The sequence below is a fragment of the Phocoena sinus genome, chromosome 20 (genome assembly GCF_008692025.1).
Source record: "Phocoena sinus isolate mPhoSin1 chromosome 20, mPhoSin1.pri, whole genome shotgun sequence".
NCBI classification, from domain to species: Eukaryota; Metazoa; Chordata; class Mammalia; order Artiodactyla; family Phocoenidae; genus Phocoena; species Phocoena sinus.
Window position 1 is genome coordinate 40,132,413 of NC_045782.1, and position 18,104 is coordinate 40,150,516.

Here is an 18,104-nt window from a genome sequence, read left to right on the forward strand (position 1 = left end):
GTCCGATGTCAATCTGGTCATTAGACCAGCCCACAGAACCTAGAAGGCTAGAGGACGAATTCTTCCTCCCCAACGGGATGCAAATCGGGTAGGATAATAAGTAATACCAACCTGTAGCTGAGCAATTTTATATTTCACTTCACATACCTCTCATCCATTGACCCACGTGGTCCCGTGTGAACCCCGTGAGGAAGGTAACAAGTGCTACCCTTCTGGTTTTCCGGGCAAGGAAACTGAGGCCCAGAGAGGTAAGCTGAGTCCAGGGTCAGAGGAAGAGAGGGAGGGTAGGCTTGAGCCCAGCGTATCAAATCCCCGGAACCAGGGTACTTTCTAATAAGCCACTTTGCCTTCACAGAGCTCAGACCTCAGTGAGAGCTGGCCGGGTCTCGTATTTTCTTTTCCGTTTTTCGTCTTCTGTGGCCGCTCCACGCGGCATGCGGGCTCTTAGTTCCCCAACCAGGGATGGAACCTGTGCCCCCTGCAGTGGAAGCGCGGAGTCCTGACCACCGGACCACCAGGGAAGTCCCTGTTTGTTCCTGAGTCAGCACAGCGGGGGAGACGGAGGACTGAGGGAGGAGGGAAGGGAGGGGTCGGCAGAGGGCCAGATGAGGAGGCTGGAATCCTGGGGAGGGTGGGAGAAAGAAACCGGAGAGGAAAGCCAGACCACTCGGGGGATCGTCCCCCGGGGCCCACTGAAACTCAAGGCTTAGGTGGAAAGGTGTCTTCTACCTGCCCAGGGCCCTGGAGAGAAAGGTACTTTACAGATGCTCTCTAGGAGGCTTGAGAAGAACACCCCCCTCCTTCCCAAGGCAGGCGGGGGTGGTGGGTGGGGGTTGGCGGGGGTGGGTGGCGGGGAGGGGCTGCCCAGTTGCCCCGGTAGCGGCCGCATTGTGAGGTGGTTCTGGTCACAGGCCAGGGGGTTGAGGTGGGAGGAGACGGAAGTGGTGGGGGCAGTGGCAGCCTCCTGGGCTCCGCCTGCCCCCAGCCCCTGCCTGGGGCCTTCTGTCACCGCCACCATCATGGGCAGTGCGTACCACTGGGAGGCCCGTCGCCGGCAGATGGCTTTGGACCGGAGGAGGCGGCTGATGGCCCAGCAGCAGCAGCAGGTGCATGAGAGGGGCCCCGTTCACCAGGGTCCTTCCGGGGACACGGAGGGCGTGGGGAGGGGAGACGACGGACCCCAAGAACACTGTCCATCACCTGGTGAATGTTGTTTTGCTTGGGCTGGAGGAAAGCAAGGTCCTTGGATGTCTTGGATGGACTGTAGGAAAGCAAGGTCCTTGGATGTCTTGGATGGACCGTGTGTGTGTGTGTGTGTGTGTGTGTGTGTGTGTGTGTGTGCGCGCGTGCGCGCGCGCGCGCGCGCGCGTGTGTGTATTGGGGTGACTCAGCTTTGCTGTTGTACTAGGCTGAGGCCTCACGTGGGATTGAAGCGTCAGGCTCCGGAGGTTTTAAAGCTGCGCTGTCCAGTAGGGCGGCCACCAGCCTGTGTGCTATAGCCCTTGAGACGTGGCTAGTGAGACCGAGGAACTGCATTTTAAATGTTACATACATTTAATTTATTTAAATATACTCTTTAAGGCAAATGTTCATTTTACCTACTGGAACATTTTTAAGTATGTTTGGAACAACGTGGATACGTGAATCTGCTTTTTCGACCGTAAATTATCTGAACTCTAAATATAGATCAAATATTTTAAATCAAAATGTAGTGTCTAGATTAAGATGTGCTGCTGAGTATAAAATGCCCTCTGGGTTTTGAAGACTTAATACAAAAACAAAGACTATAAACGATCTCATTAATATTTTCATATTGGTTTTACGTTTCGGCTGTATTGGGTCGAATAAAATTTATCATGATACCCAGTTTCACCTGTCTCTTCTTACTCTGTTACGTGGCTAACAGAGCATTTTAAATGATACATGGCCCTCGTTATACCTCCATTGGGCAGTGCTGTTTCAGAGCATGTGCAAGAGATTATTCTTTACCCTCTGGCACTGCAAACGATTTTCAGTGCGCGGAGGTAGGTGGACAGAGGCGGCTGTTTCCTGGGCAGGGGGCTGTGCGCGGGGGGGGGGGGGGGCACTGTTGCTATAGAAACAGTCCTTGGGTGTGGGTGGGTGAGGGGAGAGAGCTCACGCCCCAGCCTCAGCCTCCAACTCCAGGCAACAGAGACCCTCCAGCCGCCTCCACCTCTGGATTCCCTTGCCTTGCTCCCCTCAGTGTCTCCGGCAGGGGGCGGTGACTGGGTGGGGAGGGAGGAGGATGCCACTTGCGGTGGGGGGGGGCTTCTTGACAGGAACCGAAGAAACTCCAAGAAGAGGAACGGCAATCTGAAAAAAGAACCCAGCCATCTCGGGAGTCGCAGCCACCGCCGGCGCCATCACGGTCGCCACCCGCGCAGCCGCAGCCGCAGCCTCCGCAGGTGCCCGAGCGGCCGCCGCCGCCGCCTCAGCCAAAGCCACAAAATGCCCAAGACCCTCTCACTGAGCGCACCTCCCGGTACATTCTCCAGGATTCCCAAAGGCCAGGCGCCCACAAGGACAGATTCCAAGGAGGGCTGATGAACCCTCAAGGTGCAGGTGAGTGACATGCCCGGGAGCGGGAGATGGTGAGGAGAGAGCCCCGGGCTATAGTCCAGAAGCCACATCTGGCACCCTTCACCTTTACTTGGCGGGGGTGGGGGTGGGGGTGGGGGCGGTCACACTCTCTGAGTGGATTTGCACCAAGCGAGAGCTGCAGAGAAACCCGCTGACTTCCGCAGAGGGTGGCTCAGAAGTGGTCAGTCCCTTCTCCAGGGTGAGGGTGACAGACGGGGGTCGGTCGGGGTCGGGTCGGGGCGGCCAGAGGGTGGGGTAGGAGGTGTAGGCTTAGCAACGGATATCCTGAGCCCTGCGGGGGGTTTGGACCGGGGAAGCACCGGTCGGCTTCCTAGTGGAGAATGCTCAGCGGGGGCTGGGACTCTGCCTTGCCCCAGCTAGGGGCCTTGGCCTGCCCCCCAGACACGTGGTAAAGAGTCCGGCTGTGGCACGTGCCATCCTCAGGAACTGCCAGCCGAGTAACGTGTGCTTCGTTTCATCATCAGGTGTCGGGAAATCTAGCCCAGATACACACACCAAGTACCCACGATTCACGGTGAGACGGACTCGGAGTGTGAGAGGCAGCTACAGTTTGGCTGCGTGTGTGCCCGCGCTCGCGTGTCAGTGCGGGTGGAGTCTAGAAAGGCTTCCTCGGCGGGAATCGGGAGAGGGGACTGAAGTTATTCCGTCGCTTCTGGATGGCCCGTTCCTCCATCCACTCCATGCCCCCATAAAAATGTCTCTGTAGGCCCTGTTGCTCAGCACTCAGTATAAGTGAAGGAGCTGACGATCTAGTTGGAAAGATAGGACGGGTGCCAGAGAAGCAAAATCAAGGGGGCCGTTTGAAACGCTGATGGGGTAGAGCCAGCTGGAGCGGGAGGACGGTAAGACGTGAGGTCAGGGCTTGTGGTCTCCGTCAGGGTCAGGACCACCACTCTCCGGTAGCACGACTCAGATCTCTGAGCCTCAGCTGCCCCACCCATAAAATGAGACCGATAATACCCCACCTCCTCAACAGAGGTGCCATGAGGACTGGATTAAAAGGGAAAGCATCCAAAGCACTTAGCTTACAGCCTGGCTCGTTGTAGACCGTCAAACCCAGGAAGACGCTTTTTTGAGAGTCTTGAGAATTACATGAAACAGGATACGCTTTGGAAAGAAGCTTTTTTTTTTTCTTCTCCGACTCAGGCGCAAAGGATGGGAGAACCTGATCCCGGCCCTTTAAGACGAGGACTGGGCTGCTACATCATCTCACTTTGATTACTCGGGCTTCAGAGGGCTTAAGACCATGTTCTCAAACCAGCAGGCCCAGGAGCTGCTAACTAACCTGTTCTGCCTCCTGTCTCTCCCTCTTCTCAGTCAACGAACTACATCCAGCAGTGGTGATTCAGAGACAGACCCCCGAGACCCCACTGGCCGGCCATCAGCAAACATCAGATGGGCAGCCCCGTCTTCCTACCTCCCAGCAGCATCTCCACTTCAAAAGCCAAGCCCTCCTGATCCACTCTGGCAGGGGAGGCTAGCTGGGAATCACGTGTGATTTCTTCCTGCAAAGAATCGAGAGACTGGCTGGGCTCCGTGAGACAGAGATGAGGGGGAGGGGCCAGGAAGACCCACGAAGAGGATGGAGAGGGTGCGAGAAGACAGTGGAGGGCAATTCCATGCTTCCCCAGGCAAAGCCAACGGGAGAACTTGGCCTTGGGCCCCCCCCCCCCCCAGGTCTACAGCTCCACTACTGGCCCTTATTTAGCAGTGATACCACGGCCTGCTGGGGGCTCAGGTTTACGACCCTCACTGGAGCCACCAGCCCTTCCTCCTGGCCGATGCTTATTGAGACGCGCCCGGGGAAGCGTGGGTTGCATCACACCAGAGCAGACCTGGGACCCGGGGCAGCATCAGGAAGAAGTGGCACGCAGGGGCCTCCCCCAAGTGCAGTGTCGTGCCTGGTCCACGGTGGGCACTCCGCTGTTGAACGGAGGGTGGTTGGAAGGGGTGGAGAGAAAGAACTCGGAGGAAAGGAGGACTGTAGCCTCAGGCACAGGACACCTGACCTTGGGAAGAGGGGGACTCGCCCCCCACCCCACCCCCCACCAAATCCACAGGCCTCTTCCTCCCTGGGTCTCAGCCTTTCCACGTAGCAGAGACAACCCAGAGGCTCTGGAGGCCCCAGGCCTCCGCCTCACCTCTTCCTGAAACTGACACCTGGGGTCCCCCAGCCCTGCTCCCTCTTCCACTCTTGACCGGTGAGGGGGACGCCTGGGTCCTTTCACTGTAGCGTCTCACCTTTGGGTGAGACTGAAGGAGCCTCTCAGTGCAGTGTTTCCTGAGAGGAGCAGCTGGGGGAAGCGAAGGAGCGGGGGCGCACGGAACAGGAGCATTAAAGTTGGGAGGGGCTCAGAGACACACAACGAGGGAAGGGGAGCGAGCGAGCGAGCTCCTGGGAGCGGTCTCCCAGAAGGCAGAGAGGCCGGGCGTGTTCCCGAGGGGCTCAGGGACTGGGGAAGAGACCTTGATGCCCACTTGGATATTAAGAAACAGGCTGTGGGCTTCCCTGGTGGCGCAGTGGTTGAGAGTCCGCCTGCCGATGCAGGGGACACGGGTTCGTGCCCCGGCCCGGGAAGATCCCACATGCCGCGGAGCGGCTGGACCCGTGAGCCATGGCCACTGAGCCTGCGCGTCCGTAGCCTGTGCCCCGCAACCGGAGAGGCCACAACAGTGAGAGGCCCGCGTACCGCAAAAAAAACAAAAACAAAAACAAAACCAAACAAACAAAAAAAAGAAACAGGCTGTGAGATGGGGAGCGTCCACCGGCTCCCTTCCCACTCACAGGAGACTTTTATTTTCCTTCCTTAAACACGGTTAAGCACAGCTGATTGACTCCAACATAAATCCATTACATTTGACGAACTCCACCCAGCGTGAGCTCCAGCCTGGCCCTCGTGGACCTCCGTGCTCTTACCAGCACCACCTCGACGCCAGTTACCCAGGCGTGAAAGCGTGCGGGCAGCACGAACTCCTTCCTTCCCCTCATCTCCCCCGGCCGGCTCCTCACCAGGTTCCGGCCCCACGTGCCCTTCTCCGCCCTTCCGACTGCAAACTCAGCTTTCCCTGCTGCTCAAGCCCACCTCTCTGCCTGTCTGACTGATGGAAACCCGGAACCGCCTTTAGTGAGCAAACACAATTCCTGCTCGCCTAAAGAACCTGGGGTTTGCCTGGGGCTTCTCGTCATCTGAGTGACAGCAAAGAGGGGACGGCCCGGACCAGTCCCGACCGATAGGCAGCTCCATACTGTCAGCGCCCAAAGGAGAGCAGAGGCCTCTGGGAGCAGAGGGCGCCCTGGGACTAGGCTGGGGGTGCAGCGGGACCCAGCGGTCCGGCCTCACCTCTGCAGGTTTTCAGCGGGAGAGCGGCTGCACCCACCGTTTGACCTGCCTGTGTCCCCCTCACGTGCGCTCAGGCTTGTGGCCTCCTTCAATAAAAACCTTTAAAAATGACTCTGCCTTTGTCTCTGTTTTTCCTGTGCAGGCCCAGGGGGTGCCCGGTGCCTCCCTTCCCTTCCCTTCCCTAAAACTGTTTTCGGGAGAGGAGAAGCTTTAGCTGCAGAACAGCTCTGAGTTCCTGGGGACCCAGACAGTCTTTAAGCAGGAAGGCTGTGGAGCCTAAGGGCCTTGGCCAATCTTGCTGTCAGATGGGTGGGGTGGGGAGACAAGGTACCAGGCGTTCTCGAAGCAGGCCATCACCGTCACCCTGTCACACGACCAAAGCAGGGCGGCATAGGAGAGCATCTACGGTTCCCTATGAGGCCCTGGGGACAACACTGGCTGTCCCCAAGTCACCTTCTCATTACCAGGTGGAGAACTTGGAAAGGATCCATGTATTAAAAGCCAGACAAAAGGAAAGCTTTCTCCACATTCAGGCAGGACAAAGGTCTCCCCTGGACGAGCTGGGCCACCAAGGTGCTCAGCACAGACAGTGTGGGTGCCACTCCATGCCTCTGAGGCAGCTCTGAGGAAATGTCAGGTCAGACTTTCCTCAAGACAGACCAAGGGGAATATCTGGTGCTGGCTTCTAGAAGACCCAAGCTTCCGCTCCCGTGGGAATCAGAGAGCGTGCGAGGGTGTGTGTGTGTGTGGGCGCGCGTGTGCGTATGAAGTTAACGTCCACAGAAAGCTTCCTCTGCTGGGGGTGAACAGGGGGAGGGTACGACAAAGCAGGGCTTTTCCTTTGGCAGAGTCACTCTCGTCCTATCGGGTGCCATGGAGTGGTGGGAGGTGCAGACCAGGCCGGCAGGTGCCCGGAGCTCGACGACGACAGCAGACAGGTCACGGCGGGCGAGGGACCAGCAAGTGGGGCTTGGACGCGTTTCCCCGGCAGTCCACATATTCGTAGCTCTGGAAGACCAGCTGCTCCGAATGGCTCAGGTAGGAACAGGTCAGGGTGCCCCTGGAGAGGAAACAGGGCTTTTTTTTTTTTTTCCAAAAAATCCCACACCAGTTTTATTTTGAAGACTACAGAACTTGAGCCTTGACCCTACCCAGCTTCCACGTCCACCGATCTAAGGATATGCGGTTGGGGTAGGAGTGAGAGAAGGAAGTAGGGAGGCGAGGGGAGAGACCCGGTGGCGGCAGAGGAAAGGAGTAAGATGGCGGCTGGAGAGCTCCCGCCACCCTAGGTCTGCGCTTCACTGTCTTTACTCCTCCACACCACAAGGGTCTGGGAAGAAGAGGAAAGCCCTGGCCCTGCTCTGCTCTCTGGGGAGGGCTGGCTTCCTCAGACCAGACCCGGCCCTTCCTTCGGCTCCCCACTCTGCCGAAGCACCTGGGACAGCTGCCCACCCCCGCCCCCCCCCACCCCCAACCCACCGCCACCCCCCCACCCCCACCCCACCCCCGCCCCCGGGTTCCGGGCAGATCTCTGGCTGTCACGTCAGTGGCTCATAAGGTGGGCCTTAGGGGAGGGGCTGGACCTGCTACTGCCAAGAGCCGACACAGACTCACGGGATTCGCTGTGATGACTGTCCCCCCACGGGGGGCAGAAGTGGGAGAGGGTACCAGGGCTCCAAGCCCTACTTACTGGATGTGCAGAAGCACATGGTGGACTTTGATTTTCAGCCAGGTACAGATCTTGCTGAGAGAGACAGGGAGAGAGAGACAGAGAACCTGGGCCCACGTTTCACACACTGAGCAGCCCGTCAGACAGCTCGGAGGAGACCTGCCGTCCCAGCCCCCCTGGCCTCCTTTCCATCAGGGGCCCCACGTGCCACCCCCACCCCTTCCCCCTCCCTCTGCCCAAGGGGAGCATGTCGCCCCTGCTGCAATATCGCTCCTCCAAACCCCACCGGTTTGGCCCAGGCACGGGCTGGCCTCTGCCTTAGTAGAAAACGGTGAGTCAGGCTGAAGAGCCCAAGGTCGTATGTCGTTAAGTATGAACCGGATCCTAGGCTGGTTTTCATTCCAGTCCAGGTCCAAACAGGCAGAGGCCGGGGACCCTGAATGCTTGTGCACTGCAGTCTTGGCCACAGGAGTGCAGGCCACATGCTGACTGCAGGGTCTGCTAAGCAATCAGAACATCTGGTGGGAATTCAAATTGGCTTTCCAACCAGGAAAGAGGCTAAGGGAGAAGGGATCAAGGGCTACTCACTACGTGTTTTCATCCCATATCCTGTTGGCTACTGTATACGACATCTGCCAACCAAACGGGTATAGGGTTAGCCCCAACTCCAGCCACCCGCGTCCACACACCTGTGGGCAGGTCCGGCCAGCACGAGGGAGTCACCTGCTCACTGGCCAAAGGGCCGATGTGGAGGAGAAGGCTGTCGGAGACCTGCCCCACCACGAGGGACAGGTGCAGAACCTCAATGGTCAGCTGGGTCACAGCGATGGGGTAGTAGTTGTTATTGGAGATGCTCAAGACATTCTGGCGAGGAAGACAGGGAAAGGAAGGGGTTAGGGTAGCACCATCCTCGGCAAGAAGAAGTCAAACAGTTTCAAAACCCCGCAGCCTGACTGAGCCCCACCCCCAACGTGGGCCTCAGCTGCCGAGGCCCCCAGTGCCCAGGAGCCCCTCGGAGGGGCTCTCAGCGGCGAGGGGTCGCCTTCAACTAAGACATTAAGCTGGCTCAAAGTCCAGTCTCACCCCGCAAGGCTCCCTCTGCTCGGTCCTGCCCACCCAGGGAGTCTCAGGCACACCACCCCGACTGCACCCAGTGATCTACGGCTCTGGCGTCGATTCTAACCCCTCACTGTTCCAACCCTGCACCGTCTGTCAGGGGGCTCACGGTTGCTCCTGCCTCTCCCCAGGCTCCTGACATCCTCCGGCTGCCATAAGATCCCCGGCTACCGCTGCCCGGGGCGAGCACACCGGACGAGGGCTACGGAGGAGTGTTGCCAGGAAGGTGGGGTCGGAGCCCAGGGGCACAGGCACCCACCCACCGTCATATTGAGGTGGATGTCGGCCTCGCCAACAGTCACCGTGGAGGAGTTGAGGCCTACAGGCTGCACGGCGATAGTCCGGGGAAACAGGAAAAAGACAATGAGGGAGGAGGTCACCAGGCAGAGGAGCACCGCCAGGAACACGGAGAGCTTCCTGTGGGAGAGAGAACGGGACCCGGGGTAGAGGAGTGGAGAAGTCTGGACACCAAGGCAGCCTGGGCCGGGGGCGTCCAGACGCTCTTCTCTCTACGTAAGGCTCTCCTCCGAGCCCCCACCCCAACACACACACACAGCTGCACGCTTAGCTCCCCAGAGGCGGAGGACCAACCTAGGCTCAGAGGTGGCCCAGAGCGGGTAGGGGCGCCGGACTGAGAGGCTGGCAGCCCGGCTTCCATTCCCAGCTCTGTGTTACCCACTGGCCCAGCGACTCCGAACAACCCGCTTAACCGCCCTAAGCCTCCGTTTCCTTGTCTGTAAAATGGGGATAACGGTACCTACCTCATACCGTCCGTTATGGGCTAATGCATGAAAAGGCACCAATCCCCGGCCCTGACACACAGCCAAAGGCTCAACCAACGCTAGCTATTCTCACTGGAAGAAGTAAGCCCGTGTGAATTTTGACAGTTCTGAATGTTAATATTCATATTCGGAACAAGACGTCATCCGTCCATCTAATTCAACATTGAGATGGGCATCAAAGAGAGAGCACCTCGTTAGCGTTTCCTAAGGGGCACCGCCAGATTCGGCTTCTGGCGCACTGGCGGGGGCAAGCTGGGTGGTGGGCTCCCCCACGGAAGCCGAGGACCCTGGGAGGAGGTTGCAGGGATCTATGTCAAAGGACCCAGACGACAAATAGGGTCGTGGGCCCCCCAGCGAAACGCAGGGCTGCCTCCTCTGAGGTTCTGAAGCGTCCCAGAACAGAGAGCAGCTGGTTTCCCATCTCTACGGGGGAAAAGAACGAGCAGGTCTGAGCTGCCGTAGCAAGGGAAGCTCTTAGGAAAAATCACTTCCCCAAACCAACTGCAGCCACAGCCACTCCCTCCCTCCTGGAAGGACTTGCAGAGTCAAGAGGTCCTCTCGGTCTTCAAAAGGGAGCCACGCTTCTTGGAGGCAGTGGTGCTCAGGACACCAAGAGGCCTCAGGTGGCATCTGCTGTGCCCCGAGCTTCTTAAACTAGGAAAATCCTTGGCAACAGGGAGCTAATAAGACGTCTGAGGCCAGTGAGGCTCAGGCTCTCTGGGGGAGAACCAACGGAGAAAAACTGGGGGGGTGGGGGTGGGAAGGGGGATTGGGGGAGACAAAGAGGAAGAGCCCCCAGGGGCAACGCCTACAGAGCTGGGATAGGAAGAGGGGCTTACGTGTGCCTGGGCTTCAGCCTCTGGTCCCCGTAGGGGATGAGGGCCACCAGCTGCTTCTCTAGTTCTGTAGAAAGAGGGTGAGAGGGAGGGCCGAGAAGTGTCCACGACAAATGTTCCCTGTGCCAGCCTGCCAGCAGCACCCCTCCATCCCACAGAGCGGTGTCAGAAGCACGCCACCTCTGCCTCAGAGCAGGACTGACTGGGGATACCGGGCTGTTGGCAGCTCGGCTTTGCCATCTCTAGAACGGAGGCGAGAGTTTCATTAACAGGTGTGAGGAATCCCTGCACGTCACCACAAATCCGAGAAGCCCAATCTCTCTGGAGACGTCACTCTAACTTCCTGCATCCGAAGGCAGTGCTGCTAAGAGAGCAGAGAGGCTGGGAATCCCCTGGGTTCGGGCGGTACGACCAGGGCAGGAGGGGGTCTCTGCAGCGAGCCCAGGGAGGGTTAGCGTCTCCCTGGCGAGCCCTGAAACTCAGGGACTAGGAGCCGGGAGACCCAACCCCATCCAAGGAGACTCAGAGGGGCCTGGCACTGGCCAGCTGGCTGCTAAGAGCTTTTCCTGGATCCCGGGCTACTTCCAGAGCCTGGGGCCACTCACCTCGAGGGACCTCCCCACTGCCCCGGCAGGTGGGACAAGTCACAAAGCTGCCACCAGCAGCCCTTTCACAAGGCGCACAGGAACAAGAAGGCTTGCTGCTGGCGGTGCTGGAGTAGCTGGCCGCCTTGCTGCCAAAGGCTGGGCCGGAGGGCAGCATCGACTTGTTCTCATCCTCCCGAGAGCCCAGCCGGGAGAGTGTCTCACCCATTGTTCAGGGGTATTTTTCACTGACGAGAGAAGAACAAAGTCCAGTCAGCACTGACGCCGGGTGTCCCTCTGGTCTTAGGCTCTGGAGATCGGCAAGGAGCCCCACCACACTTTCAGCAAGCTCAAGCCTGAGCAGGTGAGGGTGTGGGAATTCGAGCAGTCACACACGACTCCTGGATCAGGAATCTCAGTGGGCTGCAACTCGTTGTTTTCGTTTTTATCGTAGGGAGAGCTCAATCGGCCTACAAGAGGGAAAAGCAAAGCAGAAGTTATTTCACTTTAAGGGACTTTCGTAAGTGAAAGGCAGGGCGCTTAATGGTGTTCTGGAAAAGCTGCTGAGCTGTCATTCACTGCAAGGGAAGGAAGTTAGATAGGTCTTGCGGGCAGCAGCCAGGGGAGCCCCTTCACCCTCTGCGACAGGACGACTCTGAACGTGTCTCTAAGAGCACCCGGGCAGAAATGCCCGAGGTCTCCAGCCCGGGTGTGGAAGGAAAGTTTCCATTCCTGAGCCTGGACAGGTGCTGGCGTAATAGGAAGGCAGGGATTCTTTGGGACGAGAAAAGAAAAAGGCGGCTAGGCTGGCCGCAGGTGGGGCTAAGAACCCTAAAATGATTGTGGAAGGGAGCATAAACCTCTTCCGCTTGCCTTCTGAGTTGGGGTGGGAAAGAATGTCTGGGCGAGGGTGGTAGCAATTCCAGGGTCAGTCCTTCCCTAGGACGAGTCACAGCTAACTCCAGATCCTTCCCAAAAGACCGGTGGCAAATGAGTGGGCAAGGGTGAGCCCAACTCAGGCCTTGCGGGCTTAAAATAAAGGAGGCCTCACCTGGTTTAGGTCTGAGGTTTAAAATAAAGGGAGCCTCACCTGGTTTAGGCCTGAGATCCTGGGCTCCTCTCAGCTGCAAGAGGGCTAGAGATCGCCGGAGCGCGTCTCTGGGGAGGAGGGCCTGTAAGGCAGGGTGGCTCCAGGGGGCCACCTGTCCCCTCCCCGGAGAGTCCTGGGGACCGACTGCACCGCGTTGGAGGAGGTGGGGAGCGGCGACCCTGGCCTCCCCGGAGCCTTCACGCCCTACTCTGGGGGCTCGGCCATGGGCTGCGGGGTCGGAGCGGACTGAGAGGCTAGGAATTCAATGAAGGAGGATTTTCAGTCCCACCACACACCCCGAGAGGCCGTTAGCAGAGCTTGGAACCTGCGTGTTGGGCTAGGAGGAGGCACAGAAGGGGCCCGGGCCCTTGCATGCCAAAGGGAGAGAAGGCAAGGAGGGTCCCTTCTTTCTAAGGAATCGATTCCAAGGAATCGCCTTACCCCCGGGCGACCGCAGCGACAGAAGCGCCTGCAAAGCAGAATCGAAAGCGCGGGAGCCGGGGTTTTCGCCCCAAGCTTCGGCTCAAAGCCTTGGGAAGCTCCGCCCCGGCTCCTCCGGACCCGCCCCTCCCTCCCAGGGCCAGCCTCTCTCGACACAGCGGCCAGAAAACTTCTCGGTTCTTCAAAGGCCACGCGAGGTTCCCGACGAAAGGACCGGCCAGTCCGAGGAGGAGTTTCAAAGTTTATTTCACCATTCTTCAAGCGGTTAGGTACAAGTACAATGGGACAGACGACTGGACCCCAGGGCCCTCCTGGACCCCTACAACACAACTCACACGGTCAAGACAAGATCCCGTCCCAAATCAACCGAATTAATTACACACACCCTGCCGCTCAGCCTCTACCCAGAAGCCCACCCCCCCACCCCCAGCCCCCATAAAAACGTTTTAAATAATAAACAGGCTGGTTGGCTTGCAGTCTGAATCCTGGCTTATTTAACGGCATTCAAGAGTTATACTGTAAATAAACATCATTACGGCCAATGACTAATTTAAGTCACCATTCATTATAATACCAAACCAGGTTAAGTAATACTATTTCCCTATCCTTCCCCCTTCAGGCTGGGGGTCAGATTCTTCTTTTTCTGCAGGTAATTTTTATGACTATAATCTGTAGTGTTTTTTGTCACACCTCTTTACCAGCTGTACCCGAGACTCCCTCCTGTGAAACAGAGCGAGGACCAGGACCCCCGGAAGCAAGCTCCTTCCCGCTCGCGTACCCCGGGGTTAAACCAAAACTTTTTCAGTGAGTTTGCTCCCATCCAAGTCTTGCAAAACACCAGCCTCTTTTTCTTGTTCTAGGTTCTCCTGAACAGACTGCAAACATTCAGGAGGCCATCAGGATGTCCTGAGCCTCACACCCGCTCATTTGCCCACCCCTGAACTTCACTGACCGTGATTCACACAGGAGCCTGCCTTTCACTTTTCTCATGTTCCTATACACCCCCGCCCACTCTACCGTAAAGAAGACCTGCCCCCCGACATAAAGAAAAAGGGTAACTGGTAAACTTACTTTTCCCTTTAATAGAAGAGTTTCTTTCCTTCTTCGCAGCACTAGCAAAATATTTCACACTCCCTACGTTTTTCCCCTTAAATAAAATAAAATGGACGCAAAATTGCTGCAACAGACACTGCTCAACAGGTGCTGCCGGGTCAACGCGCACACTCCCCGCTCCTTTCTCAGAAGCGCGGAGACCGGAAGGTGGACGTGCTCTAAACGCATCACTGGGGGTCTTTTGAAAAACAACAGTGCCCGTTACTAAGACTTGCAGGGGAACGACTTTCTCCTCGAGAAGGGAAGAGGAACGGAACTCCTATCGTGCGCGCCCCGGGTGTTATTTTAATACCACACAGCTCTGAAGCTTGGGATAGGTTAGAAAAACTATGAGAGTAATTCTTGAAAACCACTTCCGAGGTTAATTTCTTTTATAAGCTGACAGTTAACAGACATCCTCATTAAAAACATCCACAATTAAGCAAAGAAAAATACTCAACTTCAACTTCAGTACAGGCAGGAAGAAAAAGGGTTCTATAGGAAGTTGAAGTTGCACTTGTCAGTGCACTAAAACGGAGAAGAGTTTTATCCAGATCAAGTGAAAAACGCTCTTCCTACAGCTCATCTAACGTCTAAAGTGAAGGTTTAAGTTGCGGCCTTTCACTTGCTCCAAGAAACACCGCAAGGCAGGTATTGTCTTGACGGTTCAGTGATGGGCTCTATGTAGATTCATCAGATTACAAAATAAGCGCGGGCCTCCACCCCACACCCCCAAGACAGAATAAAGATCGTCTCTGAGCGGCAGGCAAAGTTATTGAATACGAGGTCGCTCCTCAGTAGCGGTGGCTGTACCAGTCGTCGTCGCTGATCCGAAGGAGCTCTGTCACGACCTGCAGGATGTTGCAATCGTGTTTCTTCAGCAGCCTTAGGTTTAGCTGCCTGTCACAGAATCCCATCTCAAAGAGACGGGACATCAGCGCTGCCGTCTGATCTTCGGAAACTATCGGCTGTGTAGAGTCAAGAAAAGCGGAACAACGTTTTCTGTATAATTGGTGTTTATCTTGTTAAGGCATACTCATCTCCCAGATTTATTCAAAATACTAGGTAATCAGGTGCCAGGCTACGGCACTCCTGTCCACCCAATACTAATGGGTCTTCTGAGGGGATAAGGAAGGACTGGGAAGGCCCTGCTTTGGATCAGGTACATCTGCACCCTGAGCCAGGTGACTAGCGAACTGTCTTTAGAACTAGATGAAGGAAAAGATGCTAACGAACTCTGGAAACCCTGGGAAGTTAAAGGTAATCGCGACGATGGGGCAAGAAGGAGCAAGAGAGGAGATGGTCATCGGGAGAAAGCATGGGAAACCGGAAGAAAGCATGGCCAGCGCAAGTCTTAACCACGGGACCACCAGGGAAGTCCCTCCCACGGGTCTTAAAAATAAAAGGCAAAATCGCTTAACACGGCATCCCACCTACATCATGGGTCTCTCCTCTTCCTGGCGCAGATTCACCTTCCAGGTTCACATCTCCAAGTCTCTGTCCTGGCTACTCTGTCTACAGTGCCCTCTCTAACCCCCTCTCCTGGCACACACTCATTCTGTCCGTCAGGACTGAGCTCGGGCGTCATCTGCCAGGACGCCTTCCCTGGCCCCGCCGTGGGGCCGACACCAGGCTGAGGTGTCCCACTGGTCTGAGAACACTGGCACCGTATCTCACACTGCACAATAAACGTTGTTTGTTTTTTTTTTTTTTTCTTAATCGAATGGGAAGACTCTTTAAATTCTACAGTGCTTTGCAATTTTCAAAAGTTTCACAGATAAATGTCCGTTTGCTCATTTCCCACCGTCTCTGGGCGGGAACTGGTGTCCGATTCACCTCGTAGCGCTGGCACCTGGGAGAGCGACCCCCGCACAGTAGGTCCGCAACCAACGTTCGCTCTTTTTTCTTTCCTCCCTCAAGTGACTTAGCCAAAGTCATACGGCTGGAAAGTGGCAGAGCTGCGTGTTGAAGACCAAACTTAAAGCTCACGCTCGCTGCGATGCCACGCTACTCTCTCCAACCCGGGCAGACGCCACTGTTTTCACTGGTGACTTGGATTCGGCTCAGGAAAATAAAACGTACACTGACCTGTGCAGTGACCGGTGGTCCAGCAAACAAGGCCTTGTATGCAGAGGCGGCAACGGACAAAGCCCCCTTCACCAGCCCTCCAGCAATGCTGCTCCCGTGGTGGTGCCTGCGGGGGAAAGCCAAATTGTCTCCCTAAAGAAACGTGAAGCGTTATCTTCCTACGGATAACCTGGGCTCTAATCCTGGGAAGAAAATGAGAGTTCCCCGAGAAAAAAGTCAGACGTAAAAGGGGAGTGGGACTATTTTCCTCTCAGTTTTATAGCTACAGATCTGGGCTTGAGGTAGGGCCCGGCTCTTACTGCTTGCTGCAAGACATGGGCAGGGCACTGCAGAAAGCACCTCACTCTGGTTAGCGTGCCAGCTTTCAGCCCCGGCTGGAAATTAACGTGCTCGGCGGCGCACCGAGGAACTGGCAGTCTGCGTGCTCAGTTATCATCCCAGAGGAAACACCTCCCAGAGGAAATGTGATTTTCTGAACGCTCTACGTAGGGAGGAGCCCACCGTGACACCGCTCTGAGACGACTGGGAGCAGAGAGGCAGGTGTGTCTACGAAAAAGTTACAAGGATGCGCAGCGGGCTGGGCCTTCCTGCCTTCTTCTCTGGTACTAAGCAGGAGGTGAATCTGAGGGAACTTCCTCCCCGTCTGGAATGTGAACACGCTTATTAAACGTCAACATGAGCCCTCTGCTCAGTGCTGCTCACAAGCTTTAGGAGGAAATAAGAACAGGAGGGAATGACGGCTCTCCTCCGCTCTCGGCAGGTGGCACGTGCTCTGAGAGGCTCGTTGAAGCGGAGGCAATACTAGGATATCCATGTACAACTTCACTCCTCCACTTTTCTTCAGGACGCAGGCAGTGACAGACACGTCCACCAGAGGGCAGCATCTGCCACTTTCCAGCCCTTGCCTTGGCCCTGGGTGGTTTTGGGCGAGTTGCCTCTGAAAGGGCCCCTGGCATGGGAAAAGGGTACCTAAAGGCCCCTTTCCCACATTTTTTCTTTTCACACTCATTCTAAGTAGTAGGTTGTGTTTCTTCCATTTGATGCTTGAGGAAGCAAAGCTGGGATTTGAAATACGGGTCTTTGTGATTCCCAGGCCAAAGCCGTTCCTGGGCATCCACTCCCCCAGCCCATCCCTGCTCCTGCAGACTCCTCTCCTCCCTTCATCTGTGCGCTCAGACAGGTACTTGGTTGGGATGCTGTGGAGACAAGGATGTCCTCAGCTGCTTTCTAGGTGAGCTCCATCCAGCCTGTATCCTCCCCTACTCTAGAGCATGGGCTGTCCTGGGGAAAGGGACCTGGAATCATCTAAGTCCCTAGTTACATGCTGAGGAAACTGAGGCTCCCGGGGGAAAGTGGCTTTTCCAAGCCAGTCTACTTGGGAGGACAGGACTCATGATGACTCTCAGCCCAGGGTTTCAGCCCACCAGGCCTTGAGGGGTCCTCTCTCTCCAGTGTCATCTGTCCCATGGCCTCTGTTTTTCTCCTCCAAGAAATCCCTCTTCCCCAATAAAGGCCTGAGGGTTGAGTACTGCCCAGACCTTGCCTAGAAGTGCAGGGTTTTACAGGCATCTCTGCCAACCACCAAGGACCCCAGACCAGGAAACTCCCAGCTAAGGCTGGATGCTTGGTTCTCATACTCAGGGAACCGCCTTGAGTACATTTAATCATTCCATCATGCAAGATTTCCTGATTGCCTACTGTGTAGCAGGCACGGTGCTGGGCACTGGAGAGCTGAGGATGAGAAGAACCAGCTCCTGGGCTCAGCGTTTAGTCTGGTGGGGAGACAGCTCTGAGGAAGAATAATCATTCGGCAGCTGCAATCTGACCCAGGTCAGGGAGCCAATGGGAGGAAGCAGGTAGGTCCCAGCTAGTTTGTCCTTCTGTCTGGAATGCTTACTTGACTCTTTGCCACTTAAACCTTGGCTTTAATGTCACAATGGGAAGATCTTCATGAGCAATCCCCCTCCCCCAGGTAAAGCAGCTCTCTACCCAGTCACCCTCTAGCACATTTACGTGTTTTATTTTCCTTGATGGCACGTATCACCATCTGACATTAACCTCTTTAGCCATTCCCTGTCTCTCCCCACTCTTCATTATAATGTCCACTCCACAAGGGCAGGTCCTAAGCCATTTCACTCAGGCCTTCAACCTAGCAGGCACTCCATAAATGAATGCTCAAAGTAAGAATGTTCCAGTGTTCTCTGTAGGGAATCCTCCAATGCACTAGGTCCTGGGCTGTCATCCTGTGGAGAGAAAGGGCTGCAGAGGTGAGGCTTCCAGGAAACAAAATGGTCATTAATGGAGGAAGGCTCCCTGGCCTGCAGGCTGGGTGTGGAGGCGGGGTTCCCATTTAAAGGAGACTGGATTGGGGTAGGCCCACAGCCTGGTGCTGCCCTGACATACTGGGCCCCTTCCTTCACTCTCACCTTGCCCCACCTCCTCC

General features: G+C 56.3%; 2 protein-coding genes across 12 annotated transcripts; one reads left to right on the plus strand and one right to left on the minus strand.

The window, feature by feature from the left end:
• Positions 1-1,005: 1,005 nt before the first annotated feature.
• LOC116745086 (coiled-coil domain-containing protein 200-like) lies at positions 1,006-5,240 on the plus strand. Of its 3 annotated transcripts, none has more exons than XM_032615494.1 (4): positions 1,006-1,106; positions 2,301-2,583; positions 3,087-3,136; positions 3,769-5,240. In XM_032615494.1, exons 1-4 carry the CDS (start codon positions 1,020-1,022, stop codon positions 3,838-3,840), a joined length of 492 nt encoding a protein of 163 aa, XP_032471385.1. In that variant the 5' UTR covers positions 1,006-1,019; the 3' UTR covers positions 3,841-5,240. The 3 variants fall into 3 exon arrangements, with proteins under 3 accessions (XP_032471385.1, XP_032471387.1, XP_032471384.1); XM_032615496.1 differs by having other exon boundaries at positions 3,940-5,240; XM_032615493.1 differs by lacking the exon at positions 3,087-3,136 and having other exon boundaries at positions 3,940-5,240.
• Positions 5,241-5,352: 112 nt separating this feature from the next.
• LOC116745077 (transmembrane protein 106A-like) lies at positions 5,353-16,450 on the minus strand. 9 transcript variants are annotated; one of them, XM_032615463.1, is made up of 9 exons: positions 15,662-16,448; positions 13,553-14,541; positions 11,285-11,420; positions 10,972-11,198; positions 10,370-10,433; positions 9,012-9,165; positions 8,322-8,496; positions 7,654-7,703; positions 5,353-7,023 (listed from the first exon to the last, which is right to left on the minus strand). In XM_032615463.1, the coding sequence occupies exons 4-9, from the start codon at positions 11,177-11,179 to the stop codon at positions 6,814-6,816; spliced, it is 861 nt and encodes a 286-aa protein (XP_032471354.1). In that variant the 5' UTR covers positions 11,180-11,198; positions 11,285-11,420; positions 13,553-14,541; positions 15,662-16,448; the 3' UTR covers positions 5,353-6,813. The 9 variants fall into 9 exon arrangements, with proteins under 9 accessions (XP_032471354.1, XP_032471361.1, XP_032471360.1 ...); XM_032615470.1 differs by adding an exon at positions 8,221-8,264 and having other exon boundaries at positions 7,654-7,707; positions 8,356-8,496; positions 10,972-11,420; positions 15,662-16,447; XM_032615469.1 differs by having other exon boundaries at positions 9,051-9,165; positions 10,972-11,420; positions 15,662-16,450.
• Between the last annotated feature and the right edge of the window lie 1,654 nt (positions 16,451-18,104).